Source organism: Mchenga conophoros, linkage group LG6 (genome assembly GCF_057382185.1).
Source record: "Mchenga conophoros isolate Kocher_MC1m ecotype Shallow Benthic linkage group LG6, M_conophoros_male_GT1.1, whole genome shotgun sequence".
In the NCBI taxonomy this organism is placed as follows: domain Eukaryota; kingdom Metazoa; phylum Chordata; class Actinopteri; order Cichliformes; family Cichlidae; genus Mchenga; species Mchenga conophoros.
In genome coordinates, this window is record NC_140531.1 from 5,752,672 (window position 1) to 5,773,788 (window position 21,117).

Here is a 21,117-nt window from a genome sequence, read left to right on the forward strand (position 1 = left end):
GGGGTCATGACACGCTCAGTGAAACCTTGCTGTGGCATTGTGGACCTTACTGGGGTATTGTCTGCGGTCAGTGGTTTATGTACTCAGAAAAATATCAGAAAAAAGGTCCAGAACGAAGAGAGGAAGTGGATCCTGGTGGCTCCTCTTGGCCTCACATGCCATGGTTTTCAGCAATCCCACCGCTCCTGAACTGGACCGCATGGGTGCTTCCTGTCCAAAAGGACCTCCAGTCTCATAAGAGCAGGACCATCCATCTCTTCCCTGCAGGGCTCAGGCAGATGGCCCGACCCTTTAGAGAGAGAGGCTCTGTGCCCTAGGGCTGCCTGAGCCAGTGGTGCAAACTCTGCAGGAGTTTTGTGCACCATCCACTAGAGCTGCCTACTCCTACTACTGAAGACTGTTGCCTCCTGGTGTGCCGTCCACCAGTTGGACCCCCACGAGGCCATATTTTACACCACTCTGCGGTTCCTGCAATCCCAGCTGGATGTGGGCAAGTCTGCAGTTACAGTTACAATGGGAGGTGTGGTGGCAGCAATCAAGGCAGTTCGTATTGGTCCCCCAGCACTTATGGGACTGACTCCATCCTAATCTTGACGTTTCTTAGCGGTTCCCAGTGACTTTCAACTTGTAGACCTGGATGCCCAGTTCCCCCATGGAACCTGGTTCTTGGTGGGCTTTAGCCTATTCCCATTTAGCTTGGGCTGTGGTTACTTCCCTCTTGGGTCGGACCATAACGTAGCTCTATGCTAGGCTGCTCCCTGGGTCTTCACAGTGTATAGCAGGTGCATTCAGACAATTAGGAAGATGGAAAAGCTCTTGTTTGCTTAACGTGGGGTCTTGGGCAGACCCTTGCCTAGCCAAGGGTGTGCTCTGGGGATGATGCGTTCAGAGTGATGTGCAGTGTTAGTTTTCCGCCACACATAGCGTTTTGCATTTTAGCCAAAAAGTTCCATTTTGGTCTCATCTGACCAGAGCACCTTCTTCCACATGTTTGCTGTGTCCTCCACATGACTTGTGGCAAACTGCAAATGGGACTTCTTATGGTTTTCTGTTAACAATGGCTTTGTTCTTGCCAGTCTTCAATAAAGGCCAACTTTGTGCAGTGCACGACTAATAGTTGTCCTATGGACAGATTCCCCCACCTGAGCTGTAGATCTCTGCAGCTCGTCTAGAGTCACCATGGGCCTCTTGGCTGCATTTCTGATCAGCCCTCTCCTTGTTCGGCCTGTGAGTTTAGGTGGATGGCCTTGTCTTGGTAGGTTTACAGTTGTGCCATACTCCTTCCATTTCTGAATGATCGCTTGAACAGTGCTCCGTGGGATGTTCAAGTCTTCGGAAATCTTTTTGTAGCCTAAGCCTGCTTTAAATTTCTCAATAACTTTATCCCTGACCCGTCTGGTGTGTTCTTTGGACTTCATAGTGTTGTTGCTCCCAGTATTTTCTTAGACAACCTCTGAGGCTGTCACAGAGCAGCTGTATTTGTACTGACAGTAGATTACACAGAGGTGCACTCTATTTAGTCATTAGCACTCATCAGGCAATGTCTATGGGCAACTGTCTGCACTCAGACCAAAGGGGGCTGAATAATTACGCACACCCCACTTTTCAGTTATTTATTTGTAAAAAATCTTCCACTTCTCACGTGTGCACCACTTTGTGTTGGTCTTTCATGTGGAATTCCAGTAAAATTGATTCATATTTGTGGCTGTAATGTGACAAAATGTGGAGAAGTTCAAGGGGGCCGAATACTTTTGCAAGCCACTGTAGTCTTTTACAAAGTAACCATGCATTCTCATTAGTGTGGTATATCCAGTTATCCTATGATGTCTAATCGCTATATATATATATATATATATATATATATATATATATATATATATATATATATATATATATATATATATATATATATGCTCATGTATTGCTTTATAAATCAAAAAAATTCCTGGATCATTTTTTGCTTTTTGTGCACATCCATACTTTTAGTATTCTTTTCACTCACTGCTGCATGCATGAAGCCTGAGGTGATCTTGACCTGCCATTTCCTTTATATGCATTAGACAATTTAAGTATTGACCTGCACATATTTTTCTTTATTAGACTCAAAAATTTTCTTTTTTTCTTGTATTGATTTTTAAGGATAGATGTGCACTTATGACAAACAATGTAAAATACACTATAGTTACAGATTTTAGAAGTTGTGATCACCTGCAGAGTGTTGACGTGCATTGGTGTTCCACCAGTGCCATTGATGGTGTTGTTAGGTTTAGTTAAAGGCTTCTTTCCTTCTTTCTCCTTCAAAGCTTTTTCTTTTGTGGCCATTTTGGCTTTCTCCTCTTCGATCCGTTTAGGACTGTTCAGCATCACCTTTATAACAAAAGTAAAAAGGAGTGAGGCACAGAAAAGAGAAATAGAGACAAGAAAGGAGAGAAAATTGAAAGGTTTTTAGGGTTCTCTATATATTAAGGAATCTTTTTATTTCAACGCTTGACATATAAATCATGCCAACTAATCAAACTCAAATGTCTGACTTGAGAAAATCATATCTACAAATTTGTAGATAACAAAATTGAATTGAATGTGCATATATACATACACACACACACACATATACATATATATATATATATATATATATATATATATACATATATATATATATACATACAGCAAAGGTGTACTCTCAGTGGCAAGGGAACAATAATAATAAGAGAACAGCACCACCAAGGCTGGAGACGGAGCAATACTGGAAGAGCATATGGGAGAAGGACGCAACCCATAACGGCAATGCTCAGTGGCTAGTGGATCTGAGGGCAGACCACAGCGACCTCCCTGAACAGGGTCCAGTAACCATCACAGTGGCAGATATCCAAGAAGGGGTCTCCAGTATGAAGAGTTGGTGGAGTTCACGCCTACTGACTAAAGAAGCTGACTGCACTCCACGAGCGTCTGGCAGCACAAATGAACCAGCTGCTAGTTAACGAGAGACACCCGGAATGGCTAACCGAAGGTGGGACGGTCCTGATCCCCAAGGACCCCAAGAAGGGACCGGTCCCCTCCAACTACCGACCAATAACCTGCCTCAGTACTACATGGAAGCTCCTGTCAGGCATCATATTGGCTAAGATGAACAGGCACATGGGTCAATACATGAGCGGGACACAGAAAGGGATTGGCAAGAATACCAGAGGCGCAAAACACCAGCTACTGGTAGACAGAACAGTCAGCCGAGACTGCAAGACCAGACTGACCAACCTGTGCACTGCCTGGATTGATTACAAGAAGGCCTATGACTCAATGCCCCACAGCTGGATACTGGAATGCTTAGAATTGTACAAGATCAATGGGACCCTAAGAGCCTTCATCAGGAACTCAATGGGGATGTGGCGTACAACACTAGAGGCCAACTCCAAGCCCATAGCACAAGTCACCATCAAGTGCGGGATCTACCAAGGAGATGCTCTGTCCCCACTGCTGTTCTGCATAGGCCTGAACCCCCTCAGTGAGATCATTAACAAGACTGGCTACGGATACCGACTACGGAACGGAGCAGTTGTCAGCCACCTCCTGTACATGGATGACATCAAGCTGTATGCCAAGAGTGAACGAGACATCGATTCACTGATCCACACTACCAGGCTATACAGCAATGACATTGGAATGTCGTTCGGACTGGAGAAGTGTAGTCGGATGGTAACAAAGAGACGGAAGTTAGTCAGAAGTGAGGGGATTGAACTACCAGAAGGCAACATTACAGACATAGAGGACAGCTACAAGTACCTGGGGATCCCGCAGGTGAATGGGAACCATGAAGAGGCCGCTAGAAAAGCTGCAACCACCAAGTACCTGCAGAGGGTCAGGCAAGTCCTGAGAAGTCAGCTGAATGGTAAGAACAAGATCCGGCCCATCAAAACGTACGCCCTGCCCGTGATCAGGTACCCTGCTGGGGTAATAGGCTGGCCAAAGGAGGAGATAGAAGCCACTGACATCAAGACAAGGAAGCTCCTTACCATGCATGGAGGGTTTCACCCCAAGTCCAGCACCCTGAGGCTGTACGCTAAGTTTAAGGAAGGAGGCCAGGGACTGGTGAGTGTCAGCACCACAGTCCAGGATGAGACAACGAACATCCAAGAATACATTGGGAAGATGGCCCCAACTGACCGAGTGCTCAGTGAATACCTCAGGCAGCAGAAACCCAAGAAAGAGGAGGGAGACGAGGAACCATCATGGAAGGACAGGCCCCTGCACGGTATGTACCACCGGCAGATAGAGGAGGTGGCTGATATCCAGAAATCCTACCAGTGGCTGGACACAGCTGGACTGAAAGACAGCACAGAGGCACTAATCATGGCAGCACAAGAACAAGCTCTGAGCACAAGATCCATAGAGGCTGGGGTCTATCACACCAGGCAAGACCCCAGGTGCAGGCTGTGTAAAGATGCCCCAGAGACAATCCAGCACATAACAGCAGGGTGCAAGATGCTAGCAGGCAAGGCATACATGGAACGCCATAACCAAGTGGCCGGCATAGTGTACAGGAACATCTGTGCCGAGTATAATCTGGAAGTCCCGAAGTCAAAATGGGAGATGCCCCCAAGGGTGGTGGAGAATGACCGAGCTAAGATCCTGTGGGACTTCCAGATACAGACGGATAAAATGGTGGTGGCTAACCAACCGGACATAGTGGTGGTAGACAAACAGAAGAAGACGGTCGTAGTGATCGATGTAGCGGTTCCGAATGACAGCAATATCAGGAAGAAGGAACACGAGAAGCTGGAGAAATACCAAGGGCTCAGAGAAGAGCTCGAGAGGATGTGGAGGGTGAAGGTAACGGTGGTCCCCGTGGTAATTGGAGCACTAGGTGCGGTGACTCCCAAGCTAGGCGAGTGGCTCCAGCAGATCCAGGGAACAACATCGGAGATCTCTGTCCAGAAGAGCGCAGTCCTGGGAACAGCTAAGATACTGCGCAGGACCCTCAAGCTCCCAGGCCTCTGGTAGAGGACCCGAGCTTGAAGGATAAACCGCCCGCAGGGGCGTGCTGGGTGTTTATATATATATATTAGGGGTGCAACGATACACAAAATTCACGGTTCGGTTCGGTTCGATACTTTGGTGTCACGGTTCGATATTTTTTCGATACAAAAAAATGTTCATGCCTTTTTAATTTGTCATTTATTAAAATTATAAATATATATTTTAACTCAAAAGTACAGTTTTTAAATTTAACCCTAACCCTTGTGCGTGTTTTTTATTTTGACAGCGAATGCGCACCTGCGGACCACTTATGTGCAGCCCTGGTTATTTAGCTCATCATATTGCAGCCACAGAAATTCTTTTGTCCATGAAACCATAAAGCTGCACTTTCTTTTTGCCTTATAGTCTGATTTGTCATAACTTCTCCGTTTTGTGGTAAGCTTTTCTTTGGCTGTCACTTCTTCACCCCGACCTGTCTTATTTGGCTCAGCAGAACTGAAATGCTTTTACACACGCACTCACATAAGCTCAGCGATTCTCTGCGCGATCAACCTCTCACATGTTTAAGCTTGCTGCGGGAGATTTCACTTGTCATGTTTGCATAGTAAGCTAACGATTAATAAGACGATGTCAGAGGAATTGGTGCACAAATTATCATCACTCACAGATCAGTGCTGTCGCTCTCTATACACAGTTCGCACGATTGCAAAGTGAAAGCAAAAAAACAAGCGCAAATTCAAACGCGACTTCAATATGTCACATATTGACAGTGGCTCACCGATGCCAATGACATAATTACCCAGCTACATTTCTGAAAGAATGCAAAATCATGTGCTAACAGCTGTCTAAATGACTCGGCTAAAGTTAGTAGCATGCTTGTTGTTTTTGTCTTTGCACTAGGATGATGTCGGCGTAAATGTGCAGTCATATTCGTTGTGTTCCCACTAGTGCTTTCAGGTTAATCTCGTTGAAATGACCTTAACGCCACAACACGGCAAATCTCCGTTAACGAGCTACTGCCGATCGCTCCGTGCATGGGGCTAGACGGCCAACACGTTAACGAGCTAACTGCTCTAACACACTAGTTCACACCAATGTAATTGAGCATTGCATGGCACATCCAACATACTGTTTTACTTTAGTCCATGACTCGCTTACCTTCAGGGTCATACGTCACATGAAAACCAAAATAATTCCAAACGCCAGATCTGAATGAGGTTCAATGCCTGTTGCAAGGAGAGCTTAACTTCTGTCTCGCTAGCTTGCCCTGCGCTCTTCCTTCTGACTATGCTGTCTGTGTTGAGCGCTCAGTGGATCTGCGCTCGACAGTGCAGCCTAGGCGGAGTAGTCGAACACAGATTCACTGAGCGCTCAACACAGACAGCATCGTCAGAAGGAAAGTTGATAAAATAAATTACAAATGTTGTATTGTTCGATACATATGCGTACCGAACCGAAAGCACTGTATCGAACGGTTCAATATCGATACGAATATCGTTGCACCCCTAATATATATATATATATATATATGTACGGCGGAAGGTTAGCCAACTATCAGAGCTGCAGAAAGGTGAGACAAAGAAGGTGCCTAAGAAGTACAGCAAGCTGTCCATACCTGAGGCCTTGGAAACAACTCACAGCCTTGGCCAGCCGCTTGAAGAGGTACACTAGAGAGATCGAAGGTAGGAGAATAAACCAGCTGTTCTCCACAGAACCAGCTAAGGTGTACTCTCAGTGGCAGGGGAACAATATAGCTACGTTCACACTGCAGGCGAAAGCGCATCAAATCCAATTTTTTTGACCCTATGTGACCCATATCTGATCATGGTATGACAGTGTGAACAGCACAAATCCGATATTTTCAAATCCGATCTGGGTCACTTTCGTATGTGGTACTGAATCCGATACATATCCGATGTTTTAGAAAGCGACTGCTGTTTGAACGGTCATGTCGCATTGAATCTGTCTTTTACGTCACTGACACAAGACAGACGCCAATTATCAGCGCCAGAGAAGCGCCCGAGAAGACATCGTGAACGCTTCCTGGCCATCCAGTGTAGATGTTAGTGAAACTGTTGGGAAGAAAACGTGAACATTTTATTTGTACTGTATAATCTGCAGATTCTGACAGAAATCTGCAACTATCCTTTGAAGCACCGCTCCTCTCTAAAACAGCAATAAGGATCATTATTAAGTTATCTACATTATTATGTAAATAAGAAAAAAACTTAAAGCAAAAATTGGGAAACGTAAAGTCCGAAGTCTTTATATTAAGGGCCATCAGTCAAACAATACTGTTTGCTCTGGGTCTAAACAGAGCGCGTTGTGTGTGACATCTTCTTTTGCGCATGCGGGCCACTTTGAGTGTTCACACTAGAGTGCGTTTGCTGTCACATTTTATTTGTAGTGTGAACAAGCAGACAAAAAAATTGGATTTGATCAAAAAATCTGAATTGAGCATTAAGACCTGCAGTGTGAACGTAGCCTATGAGAACAGCACCACCAAGGCTGGAGAGGGAACAATACTGGAAGAGCATATGGAAGAAGGACGCAACCCATAACGGTAATGCTCAGTGGCAAGTGGATCTGAGGGCAGACCACAGTAAACTCCCTCAACAGGGTCCATAATCATCACCGTGGCAGGCATCCAAGAAAGGGTCTCCAGTGTGAAGAGCTGGACAGCACCAGGAACTGACATGGTTCACGCCTACTGGCTAAAGAAGCTGACTGCAGTCCACGAGTGGCTGGCAGCACAAATGAACCAGCTACTAGTTGACGAGAGACACCCAGAATGGCTAACCAAAGGCCGGACAGTCCTGATCCTCAAGGACCCCCAGGTCCCCTCCAACTACGGACCAATAACCTGCCTCAGCACCATGTGGAAGCTCCTGTCAGGCATCATAGCGGCTAAGATGAATAGCCCAATGAGTGGGGCACAGAAAGGGATTGGCAAGAATACCAGAGGTGCAAAACACCAGATACTGGTAGACCAAGTAGTCAGCCGAGACTGCAAGACTAGACTGGAGAAATACAGTTGGATGATAACAAAGAGAGAGAAGGTAGTCAGAACTGAGGGGATCAAACTACCAGAATGCAACATTGCAGACATAGAGGACAGCTACAAGTACCTGGGGATCCCACAGGTAAATGGGAACCATGAAGAGGTCGCTAGAAAAGCTGCAACCACCAAATACCTGCAGAGGGTCAGGCAAGTCCTGAGAAGTCAGCTGAATGGTAAGAACAAGATCCGGGCTATCAACACCTACGCCCTGCCCGTGATCAGGTACCCTGCTAGGTAGGGCTGGGCCATATCATACCGTTCACGGTAATACCGGTATAATGTTGGGCAACGATAAGAAAATGAAATATCGCGATAGAATATGGGTAAAACGTGCATGCGCAGTGCCTTTGTTTTCATACGCACATGGTGGAAAAAGCGTGGCGGCGACACAGAATGAGAAGGGCAAAGGCGGATGGTTGAAACGGATAAACCAGAATTGGTTTGTAAAAATGCTGCAACTTCAGTGGTGTGGAACTGGTGCCCCTTATAATCCCATGTGCCTTATGTATGAATGTATGAATGTATGCATGAATTCTGGTTGTGTTTACTGACCTTGAAATGATTTTTGTCACGGTTTGCGGGGCAAGCCGTGTGGATTTGTAGTAAGGACCCAAAAGGCGGCAGCTCTGGTGCAGGTGAGTGTTTATTTACAGGGGTGTAAGTACAAACAGCGGTGGCGACAAAACATGAAACCGGAAACCTAAACTGGGTAAACTAATAAGACAAACCAGAATGAGGATGCAGGGAGGTCCGGAGAAATACATACGGGGAGACCGAGGGGAAACAACACAGACGAACCAGCGATTACTAAGACAGAAAATACAACTTAAATACACTCAGAACACAGGGAGATTACACACAGGTGGGAGACACAGCTGGGAGTGATTAACATGACGAGACCAGGGAGGCAAACTGAAAACACTCACATAAGACGCAGACCTTCACAATAAAACAGGAACACACGGGGGGAACAGGGTAAACACCAATTAGAGAACAGAACCAAAATCGCGAAGAGAAAACACAAAACGCTGGGTCAAAAGGACCCAGGATCATGACAGTACCCCCCCCTCAAAGGCTGGCTCCAGACAGCCCAACAAGAAACAAAACAGCCAGAAAAAACAGAAAACAACCCGACCAGGGCGGGCGGCGGGGGCCCAGGAAGGAGGGCTCGAAGCAAAACAAAACCGGAGCACCAGAAGGCCAAAAGACTAAAACAAAAAACGAGCCCAAAACCAAAAGAAACGAAGCACACCAGAACACAGGAAAAAACAGAGCCCAAAACAGAAGAGTCCAGGGGGCCGACAGCACAGGAGTCCAAAACAGTTCAGGGGGCCGGCCAGGGGGCCGACAGCACAGGAGTCCAAACAGTTCGGGGGGACCAGACGAGGCTGAAGGCTCTGAGGCTGGACCAGACGAGGCTGAAGGCTCTGAGGCTGGACCAGACGAGGCTGATGATGAGGCTGGACCAGACGAGGCTGATGATGAGGCTGGACCAGACGAGGCTGATGATGATGCTGCAGCCGGCGAGGATGATGATGATGCTGCAGCCGGCGAGGATGATGATGATGCTGCAGCTGGCGAGGATGATGATGATGCTGCAGCCGGCGAGGATGATGATGAAGCTGCAGCAGGTGGCTGGACGGGCTCCTCGGGCCCTCCAGCTGAGACAGGTGGCTGAATGGGCTCCTCGGGCCCCCCAGCGGAGACTGGAGACAACGGCCGGAGCGGTCCCTCGGACCCTCCAGCGGAAACAGGAAACAAAGGCCGGAGCGGTCCCTCGGACCCTCCAGCGGAAACAGGAAACAAAGGCCGGAGCGGTCCCTCGGACCCTCCAGCGGAGACACGAGATGAAGGCTGGACGGGCCCCTTGGACCCTCCAGCAGAAGCCATCACAAAGCCAGCAGGCATGGAGTCCTCTGGCAGACATGAAGGCAATGGGTGCTGTGCTGAGCACTGGCCCTGCTCAGACAGCACTGACACGGAGTTGTTCTCTGAGGGCTGCTTAATCTTCAGGGGTCCAGAATCAGCTGGGGACTGAGACCTAGCCTCTGGGGAAGCCCTGGAGTGCAGAACGGTGCCTGAAGCAGCTAAAGCGCGAGAAACTCCCTGACTGGACCTTAAATTTTCTCCCTGCATGGAGTGAATGAGTGGAACCGGTACTGCTGGAGCCAGAGCTACGGGTAGCGGGGGCACTGGAGCTACTGGGGCCTGCGCTACAGGCGGCACTGGAGCTACTGGGGCCTGCGCTACAGGCGGCACTGGAGACTGAACTGAGGGTGGCACTGGAGACTGAACTGAGGGTGGCACTGGAGACTGAACTGAGGGTGGCACTGGAGACTGAACTGAGGGGGACACTGGAGACTGAACTGAAGGGGACACTGGAGACTGAGCTGAAGGGGACACAGGAGACTGAGCTGAAGGAGGCACAGGAGACTGAGCTGAGAGTAGCACTGGCTGCGGGGGAGCTAACTGAGCTGAGAATGGCTGCGGGGGAGCTAACCGAGCTGAGAGTGGCTGCGGGGGAGCTAACCGAGCTGAGAGTGGCTGCGAGGGAGCTAACCGAGCTGCCGGTAGCTGCACAGGCGATAAGCAGCTCGCGTTGACATCCGCCACACAAAACGCAGCCCCTGAATGAACAGTCATGCAGTCTGAAAATGAAAAAGAGTCCTCACTCACCACAGCCGGCGATTTAGAAGCCCGAACGTCCGGCTGTGGGGTGGCGCGCTTGCGGCGCGATCGGCGTTTCCTCCCCGCAGACGGCTCCGACGGGCCGGGCAAGATCACATCCGGCGAGTCGGGCAGCGAGGCAGGAGTGGCTGAGAGAAGGTGAGGTGTGTGCCGGAGAAAAGCCTGTATGGTCGGAGGAAGTGAATTCAGTAGCCATGGCAGGCCGGAAAAGAGACATTGTAGCCGACCTTCCACGGCGCGGCGAAGCTCGTACGGAGGATTCTCCAGCCACAGCCCGAGGAGGATCTCCACATTGTAGCCGATGTCATCCTGGAGCTCCTCGGACGGATTGACTGCCGCTGGGTCCATGGTGGCTGGTTCGTTCTGTCACGGTTTGCGGGGCAAGCCGTGTGGATTTGTAGTAAGGACCCAAAAGGCGGCAGCTCTGGTGCAGGTGAGTGTTTATTTACAGGGGTGTAAGTACAAACAGCGGTGGCGACAAAACATGAAACCGGAAACCTAAACTGGGTAAACTAATAAGACAAACCAGAATGAGGATGCAGGGAGGTCCGGAGAAATACATACGGGGAGACCGAGGGGAAACAACACAGACGAACCAGCGATTACTAAGACAGAAAATACAACTTAAATACACTCAGAACACAGGGAGATTACACACAGGTGGGAGACACAGCTGGGAGTGATTAACATGACGAGACCAGGGAGGCAAACTGAAAACACTCACATAAGACGCAGACCTTCACAATAAAACAGGAACACACGGGGGGGACAGGGTAAACACCAATTAGAGAACAGAACCAAAATCGCGAAGAGAAAACACAAAACGCTGGGTCAAAAGGACCCAGGATCATGACAATTTTATATGGTACACGGCGCTCGAAAAGCTGTCAAATGTTGTAGTGCAACTTTGTTAAGCTATGAATCCACACCGCTTGATGGATTGTCGGAGCATTACAGCTATCATAGGCAGGAGCCTCGCGGAGTGATGCGTACTGTGCTTCAACATAATATTACCGTATTGTGTGTGTATAACCTCTTTTTAAGTTTTGTAGATATTATAAATGGTTATGCTGAGGATATGTCGGCCAATTTCCACTGGAAATGCCTTTTGGTTAAACTGTCAGTAAGGAATTTGCATTTGCACTGTTAAATTTTTATATAACTTTAATGCACATAAAAAACAGCTGCTTGTTTAAGTGAAAATACATTGATTTTTTTTTTTTTGCACTAATAAAGTTGTGGAGATGTAAAGTGTTTTGTCTAGTGCCAATTATATCATCAGTTATATCGTTATCGCAAATTTTCAAATGTATTTCGTGATAAATATTTTTGGTCATATCACACTGCTCCACTGCTGGGATAATGAGCTGGCCAAAGGAGGAGATAGAAGCCACTGACATCAAGACAAGGAAGCTCCTTACCATGCATGGAGGGTTTCACCCCAAGTCCAGCACCCTGAGGCTGTACGCTAAGTTTAAGGAAGGAGGCCAGGGACTGGTGAGTGTCAGCACCACAGTCCAGGATGAGACAACAAACATCCACGAATACATCCGGAAGATGGCCCCAACCGACCGTGTGCTCAGTGAATACCTCAGGCTGCAGAAACCCAAGAATGAGGAGGAAGAGGAGGCACCATCATGGAAGGACAGGCCCCTGCACGGTATGTACCACTGGCAGATAGCAGAGGTGGCTGATATCCAGAAATCCTATCAGAGGCTGGACAAAGCTGGACTGAAAGACAGCACAGAGGCACTGATCATGGCAGCACAGGAACAAGCTCTGAGCACAAGATCCATAGAGGCTGGGGTCTATCACACCAGGCAAGACCCCAGGTGCAGGCTGTGTAAAGATGCCCCTGAGACAATCCAGCACATAACAGCAGGGTGCAAGATGCTAGCAGGCAGGGCATACATGGAATGCCATAACCAAGTGGCCGGCATAGTGTACAGAAACATCTGTGCCGAATATGGCCTGGAAGTCCCAAGGTCAAACTGGGAGACTGGGTGGTGGAGAATGACCGAGCTAAGATCCTGTGGGACTTCCAGATACAGACGGACAAAATGATGGTGGCTAACCAACCAGACACAGTGGTGGTAGACAAACAGAAGAAGACGGCTGTAGTGATAGATGTAGCGGCATCAATGACAGCAACATCAGAAAGAGGGAACACGAGAAGCTTGAGGAATACCAAGGGCTCAGAGAAGAGCTCGACAAGATGTGGAGGGTGAAGGTAACGGTGGTTAATGGTGGAGTTTGAAGGATAGACCATAATTGCCTGTAGGCTGAAATGAAGGTGTGACAGTATGTTTTAACATGCATACTTATCTGCAGTGTGTGACTTTTACTCAAAATGTGAAGCACTTTGCAAGCCTATCTTTTAAAAAGTGCTATACAAATCAATTTATTAATAATGATTATTATTAATTATTATTAATATTAGTATTATCAAGGATGGGGCTCATAACAACAATGCTTAGTAGATAGGGAAGCTAGGACCACAGCACCACCTTGAACAGGATCCAGTAACCGTCACAGTGGCAGACCTTCACGTGTCATATATTCACACCTATTGGCTAAAGAAGCTAACTGCACTCCATAAGCAGCTTCCAGTACAAATGAACTAGCTGCTAATAGATAAGAAACACCCAGAATAGGACAGAAGGCCAGACAGTCCTGATCCCCAAGGATCCCCAGAAGGGAATGATAACCTGCCAAAGCACAACACGGAAGCTCCTGTCAGGCCGCATAGCAGCTAAGAGGATCAGGCACATAAGGAATTGGTAAAAAAGAAAGAGTGTTAGGGTTTAAAATGATTAAACAAAGCTGGTTTTATTGTTTTTATATACACAATGCAGTGTGCTCATAAACAAGTTAGCGCTCCATGTTTGAAGGTCAAAAGCTTCATCCAGTGGCATGTCTGGACTGAAATATTGAAGAGTTGACTTAGCGCAGAGGGTTTTGCAACATGCTTACACATCACACTTGATAATGTTAGAAGGATATTCTCTGGACCGAAGGGAGTCTGAACAGAATGTCCTGAACTAGACATGTAGAATCAGTAATATTAAAATGATCAGCGCTAGGCAGGGAGGTGTTTTTGTGTCTGTCTTTGTGATTCCAGGAAAAAGGAGCAGATAGGAGGTGGGGACAGAGTGAAGACTCATAAGGAGACAACAGGACTGCCACGTTGCTTCCGGAAGAAGATACCCATAATAGTACTTGTTATTGTTGTAGTATAAAACTGTACGGCCCAAACCAGGGTTATCCTGAGGGAGACAGCTGTTCACATCCATGTCCTTGTAATTTGAACAACAATGCTATAACCTATAGGCCAAATTCAAGACAACTGAACAAGTCACCATCAAGTACCAAGGAGATGCTCTGTCCCAACTGCTGTTCTTCATAGGCATGAAACCCATCACCCATACCTTTAACAAGATTGAATATGTATACTGACAGTGGAATGGAGCAACTGTTAGCCAATTCCTCTAAATGGATGACATCAAGTTGTATGCCAGGGGTGAACGAGACATCGATTCACTCATCCACACCACGAGGATATAAAGCAACAACAGCTAAATGTCATTCGGAGAAGCAGAGAGGGAAGGTAGTCAGAACTGTGGGGATTGCACTAGCAGAAGGCAGACATTGAGGACGGCTACAAGTACTTTGGAATCCCACAGGCAAATGGAAACCATGAAGAAGCCACTAGGAAAACCGCAACCAGCAAATACCTGCAGAGAGAAGGTAGGTGCTGAGGAGTCAGCTGAATGGGGAGAAAAAGATCCAGGTAATCACCGCCTACACCCTGCCGGTTGGTATAATCAGCTGGCCAAAGGAGGTGACGCCACTGACATCAAGACAACAAAACCTTCGGCTGTAGAGGCCCGAGTGCCACAAAAAATAAAAGCAAAAAAAAAAATTCAGGAAAAAACAATAAAGAACCATGAATACATCAGAAAGACAGCCACAACTGATCATGTACTTAGTGAATACCTCAGGCATCAGAAACCTGAGAAAGAAGAGGAGGCAGGGAGAAGAATTATGATGGAAGGATCGGGCCCTGCATGTACCACTGGCAGATAGAAGTGGCTGAAATCCTATCAATCGCTGGACAGAGCTGGACTGAGACACAGCACATAGGCACATTCGAAAATAAATTAAAAATTATCCTTGAAAGTTGACCTGAAACTTTCAACACATTCTTACTGTCATCCAACTGCTGTAAATCTGTGCCAAGTTTAATCTCTATTGGCTGCAATATTCCACAAAAATTAAAGGACAATTTTGCTCAATACAGTCAACGCAATATGATCACATCACATCAAAGGAATGTGATAACATTGTGTTAAAAATGTATGTAATGTTCTGAAAGGCACATTCAAATAAAATTTATTATTATTATTATTATTAATCATATTATTATTAAAGATCAGCAGTTCAGCCCCTCCAAGGTTCAAGGTTACTGTATTTATACCTTTAGGTAAATTTGTTTTACAGAGAAAAAGATAGCATATGGCATCCCTTCACAAAACACACACACGTATTTAATCCTGACAGACACATATTTGGTAAATAGACAAGATGACTCAAACCAAAAACAGTTCTTATTAGGTTTAGTGAGAGCAGCAGGGACAAAGCTGTTTTTATAATGCTTTGTCCTGCATCTTGTAACTAGAAACCTCCGTCCAGAGGGAAGACACTGATATTCACCCCGTAGAGAATGGGAACCATTATAAAGAACTGATAAAGCCACCCTCTGTACCTGTTTAGAGTACAGAGAGGCAAAATCTGATTTAGTGAGTTTTTCTCTGTGACAGAGGTCTGACCAAACCATGCCACCAAACAAAGAGATAAAACAGACTCAATAGAAGAACGATAAAACCAAAGTTAAAATTGATTAAAAGACAGTCTAATAGATGGGTTATGGTCAGCAAATCCCAAAGAGGGAGGGATTTACAAGCATTCTTCCACTGAATTTCATGTCAACTATTGAAGATGATTGTTTATGTACATTTTTATTTATTAAAATAAGCCTGTTGGCAGACATGTAGAGAAGGTAACCCAGAGGAAGAGTCAACTGGCAATTTCATGTCCACAATCACAGATAAATTTTTATGTAATATTATATTGAATTTGAACAGAAATGTCCTTATGTTTGTGCAGTGGATTGCGATGAGATGTCCAAGAAGAGGAATCTGATGAGAATTTGAAGTCGAGCATAATTGTCCTTTATTTTCTGTGGGATATTGCTGCCGATAGAAATCAACCTTGACAGAGATGTAGAGTAGCTGAAGGAAGAATAACATTGCCACCCAAACTGAAAAGAAGAATAAATGAACACCCAATCAGGAAAACAATGGTGCAGGAGCTTAATTTCTCTTAATTTCCTGAAGAGAAAAAAAGTGAATGTGTTCATTTGTATGTGTGTGTGTGTGTGTGTGTGTGTGTGTGTGTGTGTGCTTGCACCTGTGTTTTCAATCAGCAACAAAGAAGAAGCGCTACTGTAAAGCTTAGTGCAGTCAGTGTAAGAAAATTGATGTCGGCTCGCTTGACTGCAGTGCTCTGTGTTAGCCACTGTTGACCATTACTAGGATTCCTTTTAAGTTCTGTCAACTTATTTCCATGGGAAACATGAATGAAAAGTTCTAGGTACTATTTTTGAATTTAAGTAATAAACCTTTCATTTTTATTATAGCCTAGAGACTGGTGATCTGTCCAGGTATACCCTGTCTCTTCACCAATGGCAACTGGGATAGTCTCCAACTGCAAACGCACAAACAGATTCTGGTCGGTTTAATAGACAGTGTGTGTGCTGCAGCACCAAGCTATAAACCAGGCTATAAGCCTGGTGCTGCATCTCAAAAGACTGTGAGGGGACTTCACTCAGAGATGGAGAAATATGCAAAAACAGCAAACGGCAGCCAAAATAAACGCTTGCTTTTTGTTTAGAATTCCATCTCTGCACATCTGCATCTGGACCCTAAACTCTGACAGAAACCTCTACACTGCAAAATAGTATGCAAATATTTTGTTGAATTGCTGATGCAGTTATTGTTATCTTGTCCCAAGGCTTGTTCCCCAAGTAGGTTTTCCAACTAAGCTATGTGTACACAGATATTTTATATATAGCAAGATGTATTTTACAGTACAGTGTGAGTGGTTGTTTGCAAGAACTGACCTGGACTACAGCATATTCCACCAGGGATGAAAAACCAAAGAGCAGACAGGCAATGAGCCAAATATCAATAGCCTTTACATAGGAAACCTTTGGTAGCTCTGAAGCCAAGGACATGCTCTCACTGGATAGCGAAAGCACTGACAAAATACCTAGAAAAGCACAGACGTTAACATGTTAATTTTACCATTTTATAATAATCATTTCCAGGTAATTGAGATTTCTGATCATTTAATTCTGCTTGGATACATCAAAAAGAGGAGATTCAATTTTAAAAGTAGTGATCATTATAATACACCATATTGAATATACATATAACATTGCATTTGCTACAACTCAGTTACATCTGAATGCCTTCTTTAAGAGTTCTGTAAATTGAACATTATGATCCTTTATCAAGCACAGTATTAAATGTATGGCTGCATCATTATGTCAATCTGAGCAGAGGGAAACAGTAGTATTAAAATATGTTTTAGTGAGGTAAAGTTTTAAGAAGTGAATGATCAGTCTACAGTTACAGCTAGCACTTTTTTTTCTCATCATTCAATATTCAATCTGTCTTTGTGGGAACAGAGCAACGAGGAATCTTGACTGAAATTAGGTACTGATTCATAATGAAAATCTCATGCATGCATATAATAATGCTCTCAATAGGACTTGAAAACAAATTTAACATCAGGAAGAGGATGTTTCTCAGAAAATGGCCTGGTTAAAGCCCCTCTGAGACATGCATCTTGTTATTAAATTTGTTGATGTCATGTCTTATTAATCCAATTACAATTCTGTAAAGGCCAGCATAGTCAGATTTGCTTTATATTTGCCCGAATTACATGCTATATATGCTGAAATAACCACATGTTCATAGCAATTGATTACTGAACTAGGTTTGATAAGTATTGCTTTACAGTAGCTTTGTGAAGGTGAAATGTAAGAAACAAAATATATGGCTCTACACAGATAAATGACAAATTTATCAGTTTGTCTTCCAGTAACAGTCGTAGCCACAACAAATAAGAATATGCTCATGTACACACAAAGATGCCATACCATTTCTCTATTCTAAAATCTGGATGGCAAGCTTTATGGAACTTAATGGGGTCCATTTTATATAAAGTAACATGAGATCAGGCATTGCTGGGGAGACTGGATTCAATCAGAACCGATAAAGCTGGGGAGACAGGTGAGACAAGTTTAGAAATGATCCTTGTGCATTAAGGTTAGACATAGACATTTAATCTACATCTGCTTTTCTTTCTTTTCAGTACATGGTACAGCTTTCTCCCATGCTCCTTGTTTCTCATGAAAACACAGCAAAAGGTTGACCCTTGGAGCTACTCTCACTGGAAAGACATGAGACCTCTACACTTTATATTTTAGTCAACTGAATCAACTTTAGATTTAATCAACAATAATCTTATGACTTTTGGTTAACTAAAACTATACTAAAAGTAAAAGAATTTAGGTGACAATATTAAACGAAAATCATCTGTCAAAATTAACAAACTCTTGACAAATGCTTTTCATAAATTTAGTGTTTTCATGAATTCAGCTGCTGTTTTCAAGAAACCTATTTCAAAGCTGAGATTTTAAAGGGAAGCACAGTAATAGAACGTAATTCATTGTCCCATTAATTGCACCAGTATGTATTGACAATGAACCAGCATGGTCAATGCAAGACCTAAGTGGAAATTAACAATTATTAAGTGATTTGTATGTTTTTTTTCCTTTGAGGTGTCCAACTGTCTTGAATAAAGAAGCAGCTGTGTTACCTGCAAACACAAATAATCAATGCCTGTATTGAAATTTAAGCATGAGGAGTCTTAGGCCAAACACTTCTCTGTATAGGGTACCCAGCACTGAAATGCAAACATTTGGTTACAGTTTACTTAAATGTAAAGTGATTCAAACAAAGAATGCAAAATGTGTTTTTGTGGTACTCACCTAGTGGCACCCTTGCAGCTGAGGCATCAGGGTTGATCCAGAATGACAACCAGGACAAAACAACAATCAACAGTGTTGGAGCGTAAACTCCCATCAAGTAAAAACCGACCTGCCGTCGCAACGTAAATATAACCTCGACACAGGTGTAGTATCCTGGAAACAGAGAATGATTAAATACTCAAACACACAGATCTTAAATAGATAAGATAAGCTGTTCATATTCAATATTTTCTGCATTACTTTGAGACAAACTATCTTATTTTCATTGTAGTTAATAATGGCAAATTATCTTTTTAGACAATCCCGACAATCAGACAACTCCTATGAGCAATCACTTGGTGACAACGCGAACAAAAAAACTCGCCTTTAACAGGAAGAAACTATTTAGGGGAGGGGAGAGTAGAAGTGACAAAAGACACACTAGAAGAGAGCGATAGAGTTTAATCACTGCTAATGAATAAAAATAATAATGGTTGATAAATGCACAGAACACGAAAATGAGGTGAGCGAAGAAGAAACAATCAATGAATCATGGGAAGCCCCAAGCAGCCTAAGCCTATTGCTGCGTAACTATGGGAGGATTCAGGCTCACCTGATCCAGAGTTGTCAAAAAGGAAAATTTTAAGCCTAATGTTGAAAGTAGAGAGGGAAGCTGGTTCTGCAGAAGAGGGGCCTGATAACTGAAGGCTCTTCCTCCCATTCTGCTTTGAGAAACTCGGGTAATTCTGCAGTCTGAGAGAAGTGGCCTACTGTGACAATATACTACTATTATTTATTTAAGATAAGATTGGACTTGATTATTTAAGACCTTATTTAAGAAGGATTTTAAATTCTATATTTAACAGGTAGCCTGAGAGTAAGCGATGGAATTAGGAGAAAATATCATCTCTCTTTCTAGTCCCTGTCAGTACTCTTGCTGCAGCATTCTAAACAAACTGAAGGCTTTACAAGAAGCTCTTAGAGTGACCTGATAATAACGGGTTACTATAGCCTAGCCTAGAAGTAATACATGCACAGACTAGTTTTTGCCTGCATAGTATAATAAAATTTCAATTTACAGAAATTGGACATAGTCTTTTAATTCAATTACAGATTACTAACCTGTTCCTTGGTAGTACTTTGTGCAGTTTCCATATTTTATATCCTCTTGCTTGATGTCAAACTGTGGGAGAGCAATCTCATCCATTTGAACTGGGTCAGACTGCCACATGAACACAAGATCACTGGTGGTGTAGCCAACTAAAACATAAAAATTAGAATCATAAATTTTACAGCATCAGCATAATAGACATAAAAAGTACACAATATAATACATAATATGAATAGTTTACATTTTGACTTCAATTTATTTTTTAATTTCTTTGTTTCAACTAATTTTGCCTTCTCCCACTGCAGTATACCATTAGATGAGTATGTTAAAATGGGGATAGCAGCCCCAAAATCTGCTGGAAGTAATTTAAAATCAAGATTCCAGAAGCTACTGGAAGAAGAACAGAGCTCTTTATATTACAGCACATGTGGTAGTTTTCATGAAATATAACATACAAAGTACTGAGCACTTGTTGGCCCCTTTGACTTCACTCTATGCTCCTAAACCATCTTGATTGGGCTTTGGTTTCTCTTCAGCACTGTAGCCAGGCTGACAAAAAATCAGAGCACTGTTGAGCCAACCATCCCTTTAACAGCTAGTAATGACTTCATGAACTTCTTCACAAATAAAATTTTAACCATTAGAGAAAAAAAAAGACTTATAATCATCTCACAGATGTAACATTATCTACAGCACCATTGATATTCATTTAGATTCTTTTTCTCTGATTGATCTTTCTGGGTTAACTTCAGTAATTCATTTCTCCAATCCATCTAATGTCTTTTAGACCCCATTCCTATAAGACTGCTCAGAGAACTCCTGCCATGAATTTAAGCTTCGATCTTAAATATAATCAATCTATCTCTAATATTCGGCTATGTACTACAGGCTTTCAAGCTGGCAGTAATTAAACTTAAAAAGCCATCTCTAGAGCCAGCAGTGTTAGCTAATTGTAGGCCAATCTCTAACCTTCCTTTCATATCAAACATCCTTGAAAGAGTAGTTGTCAAACAGCTAACAGATCATCTGCAGAGGAATGGCTTATTTGAAGGAATGGCTTCAGTCAGGTTTCAGAGCTCATCACAGCACAGAAACAGCTTTAGTGAAGGTTACAAATGATCTTCTTATGGCCTCTGACAGTGGACTCATCTCTGTGCTTGTCCTGCGAGACCTCAGTGCAGCGTT

At 44.2% G+C, this 21,117-nt stretch overlaps 1 protein-coding gene across 2 annotated transcripts in view; it reads right to left on the bottom strand.

Moving 5' to 3' along the window:
- LOC146571953 (glycine receptor subunit beta-like) overlaps positions 1–21,117 on the bottom strand; it is an 80,325-nt gene that overhangs the window by 7,905 nt on the left and 51,303 nt on the right. Inside the window, exons 7-10 of one of the 2 annotated variants that reach the window (XM_085275969.1) lie at positions 19,944–20,081; positions 18,843–18,995; positions 16,905–17,053; positions 2,209–2,367 (exon numbers count right to left, since the gene is read on the bottom strand). In XM_085275969.1, the coding sequence (XP_085132095.1) occupies positions 2,209–2,367; positions 16,905–17,053; positions 18,843–18,995; positions 19,944–20,081 (599 nt within the window). Of the gene's footprint in view, positions 1–2,208; positions 2,368–15,324; positions 16,044–16,904; positions 17,054–18,842; positions 18,996–19,943; positions 20,082–21,117 lie in introns of those variants that run through there. The other variant, XM_085275970.1, reaches the window with a different exon arrangement.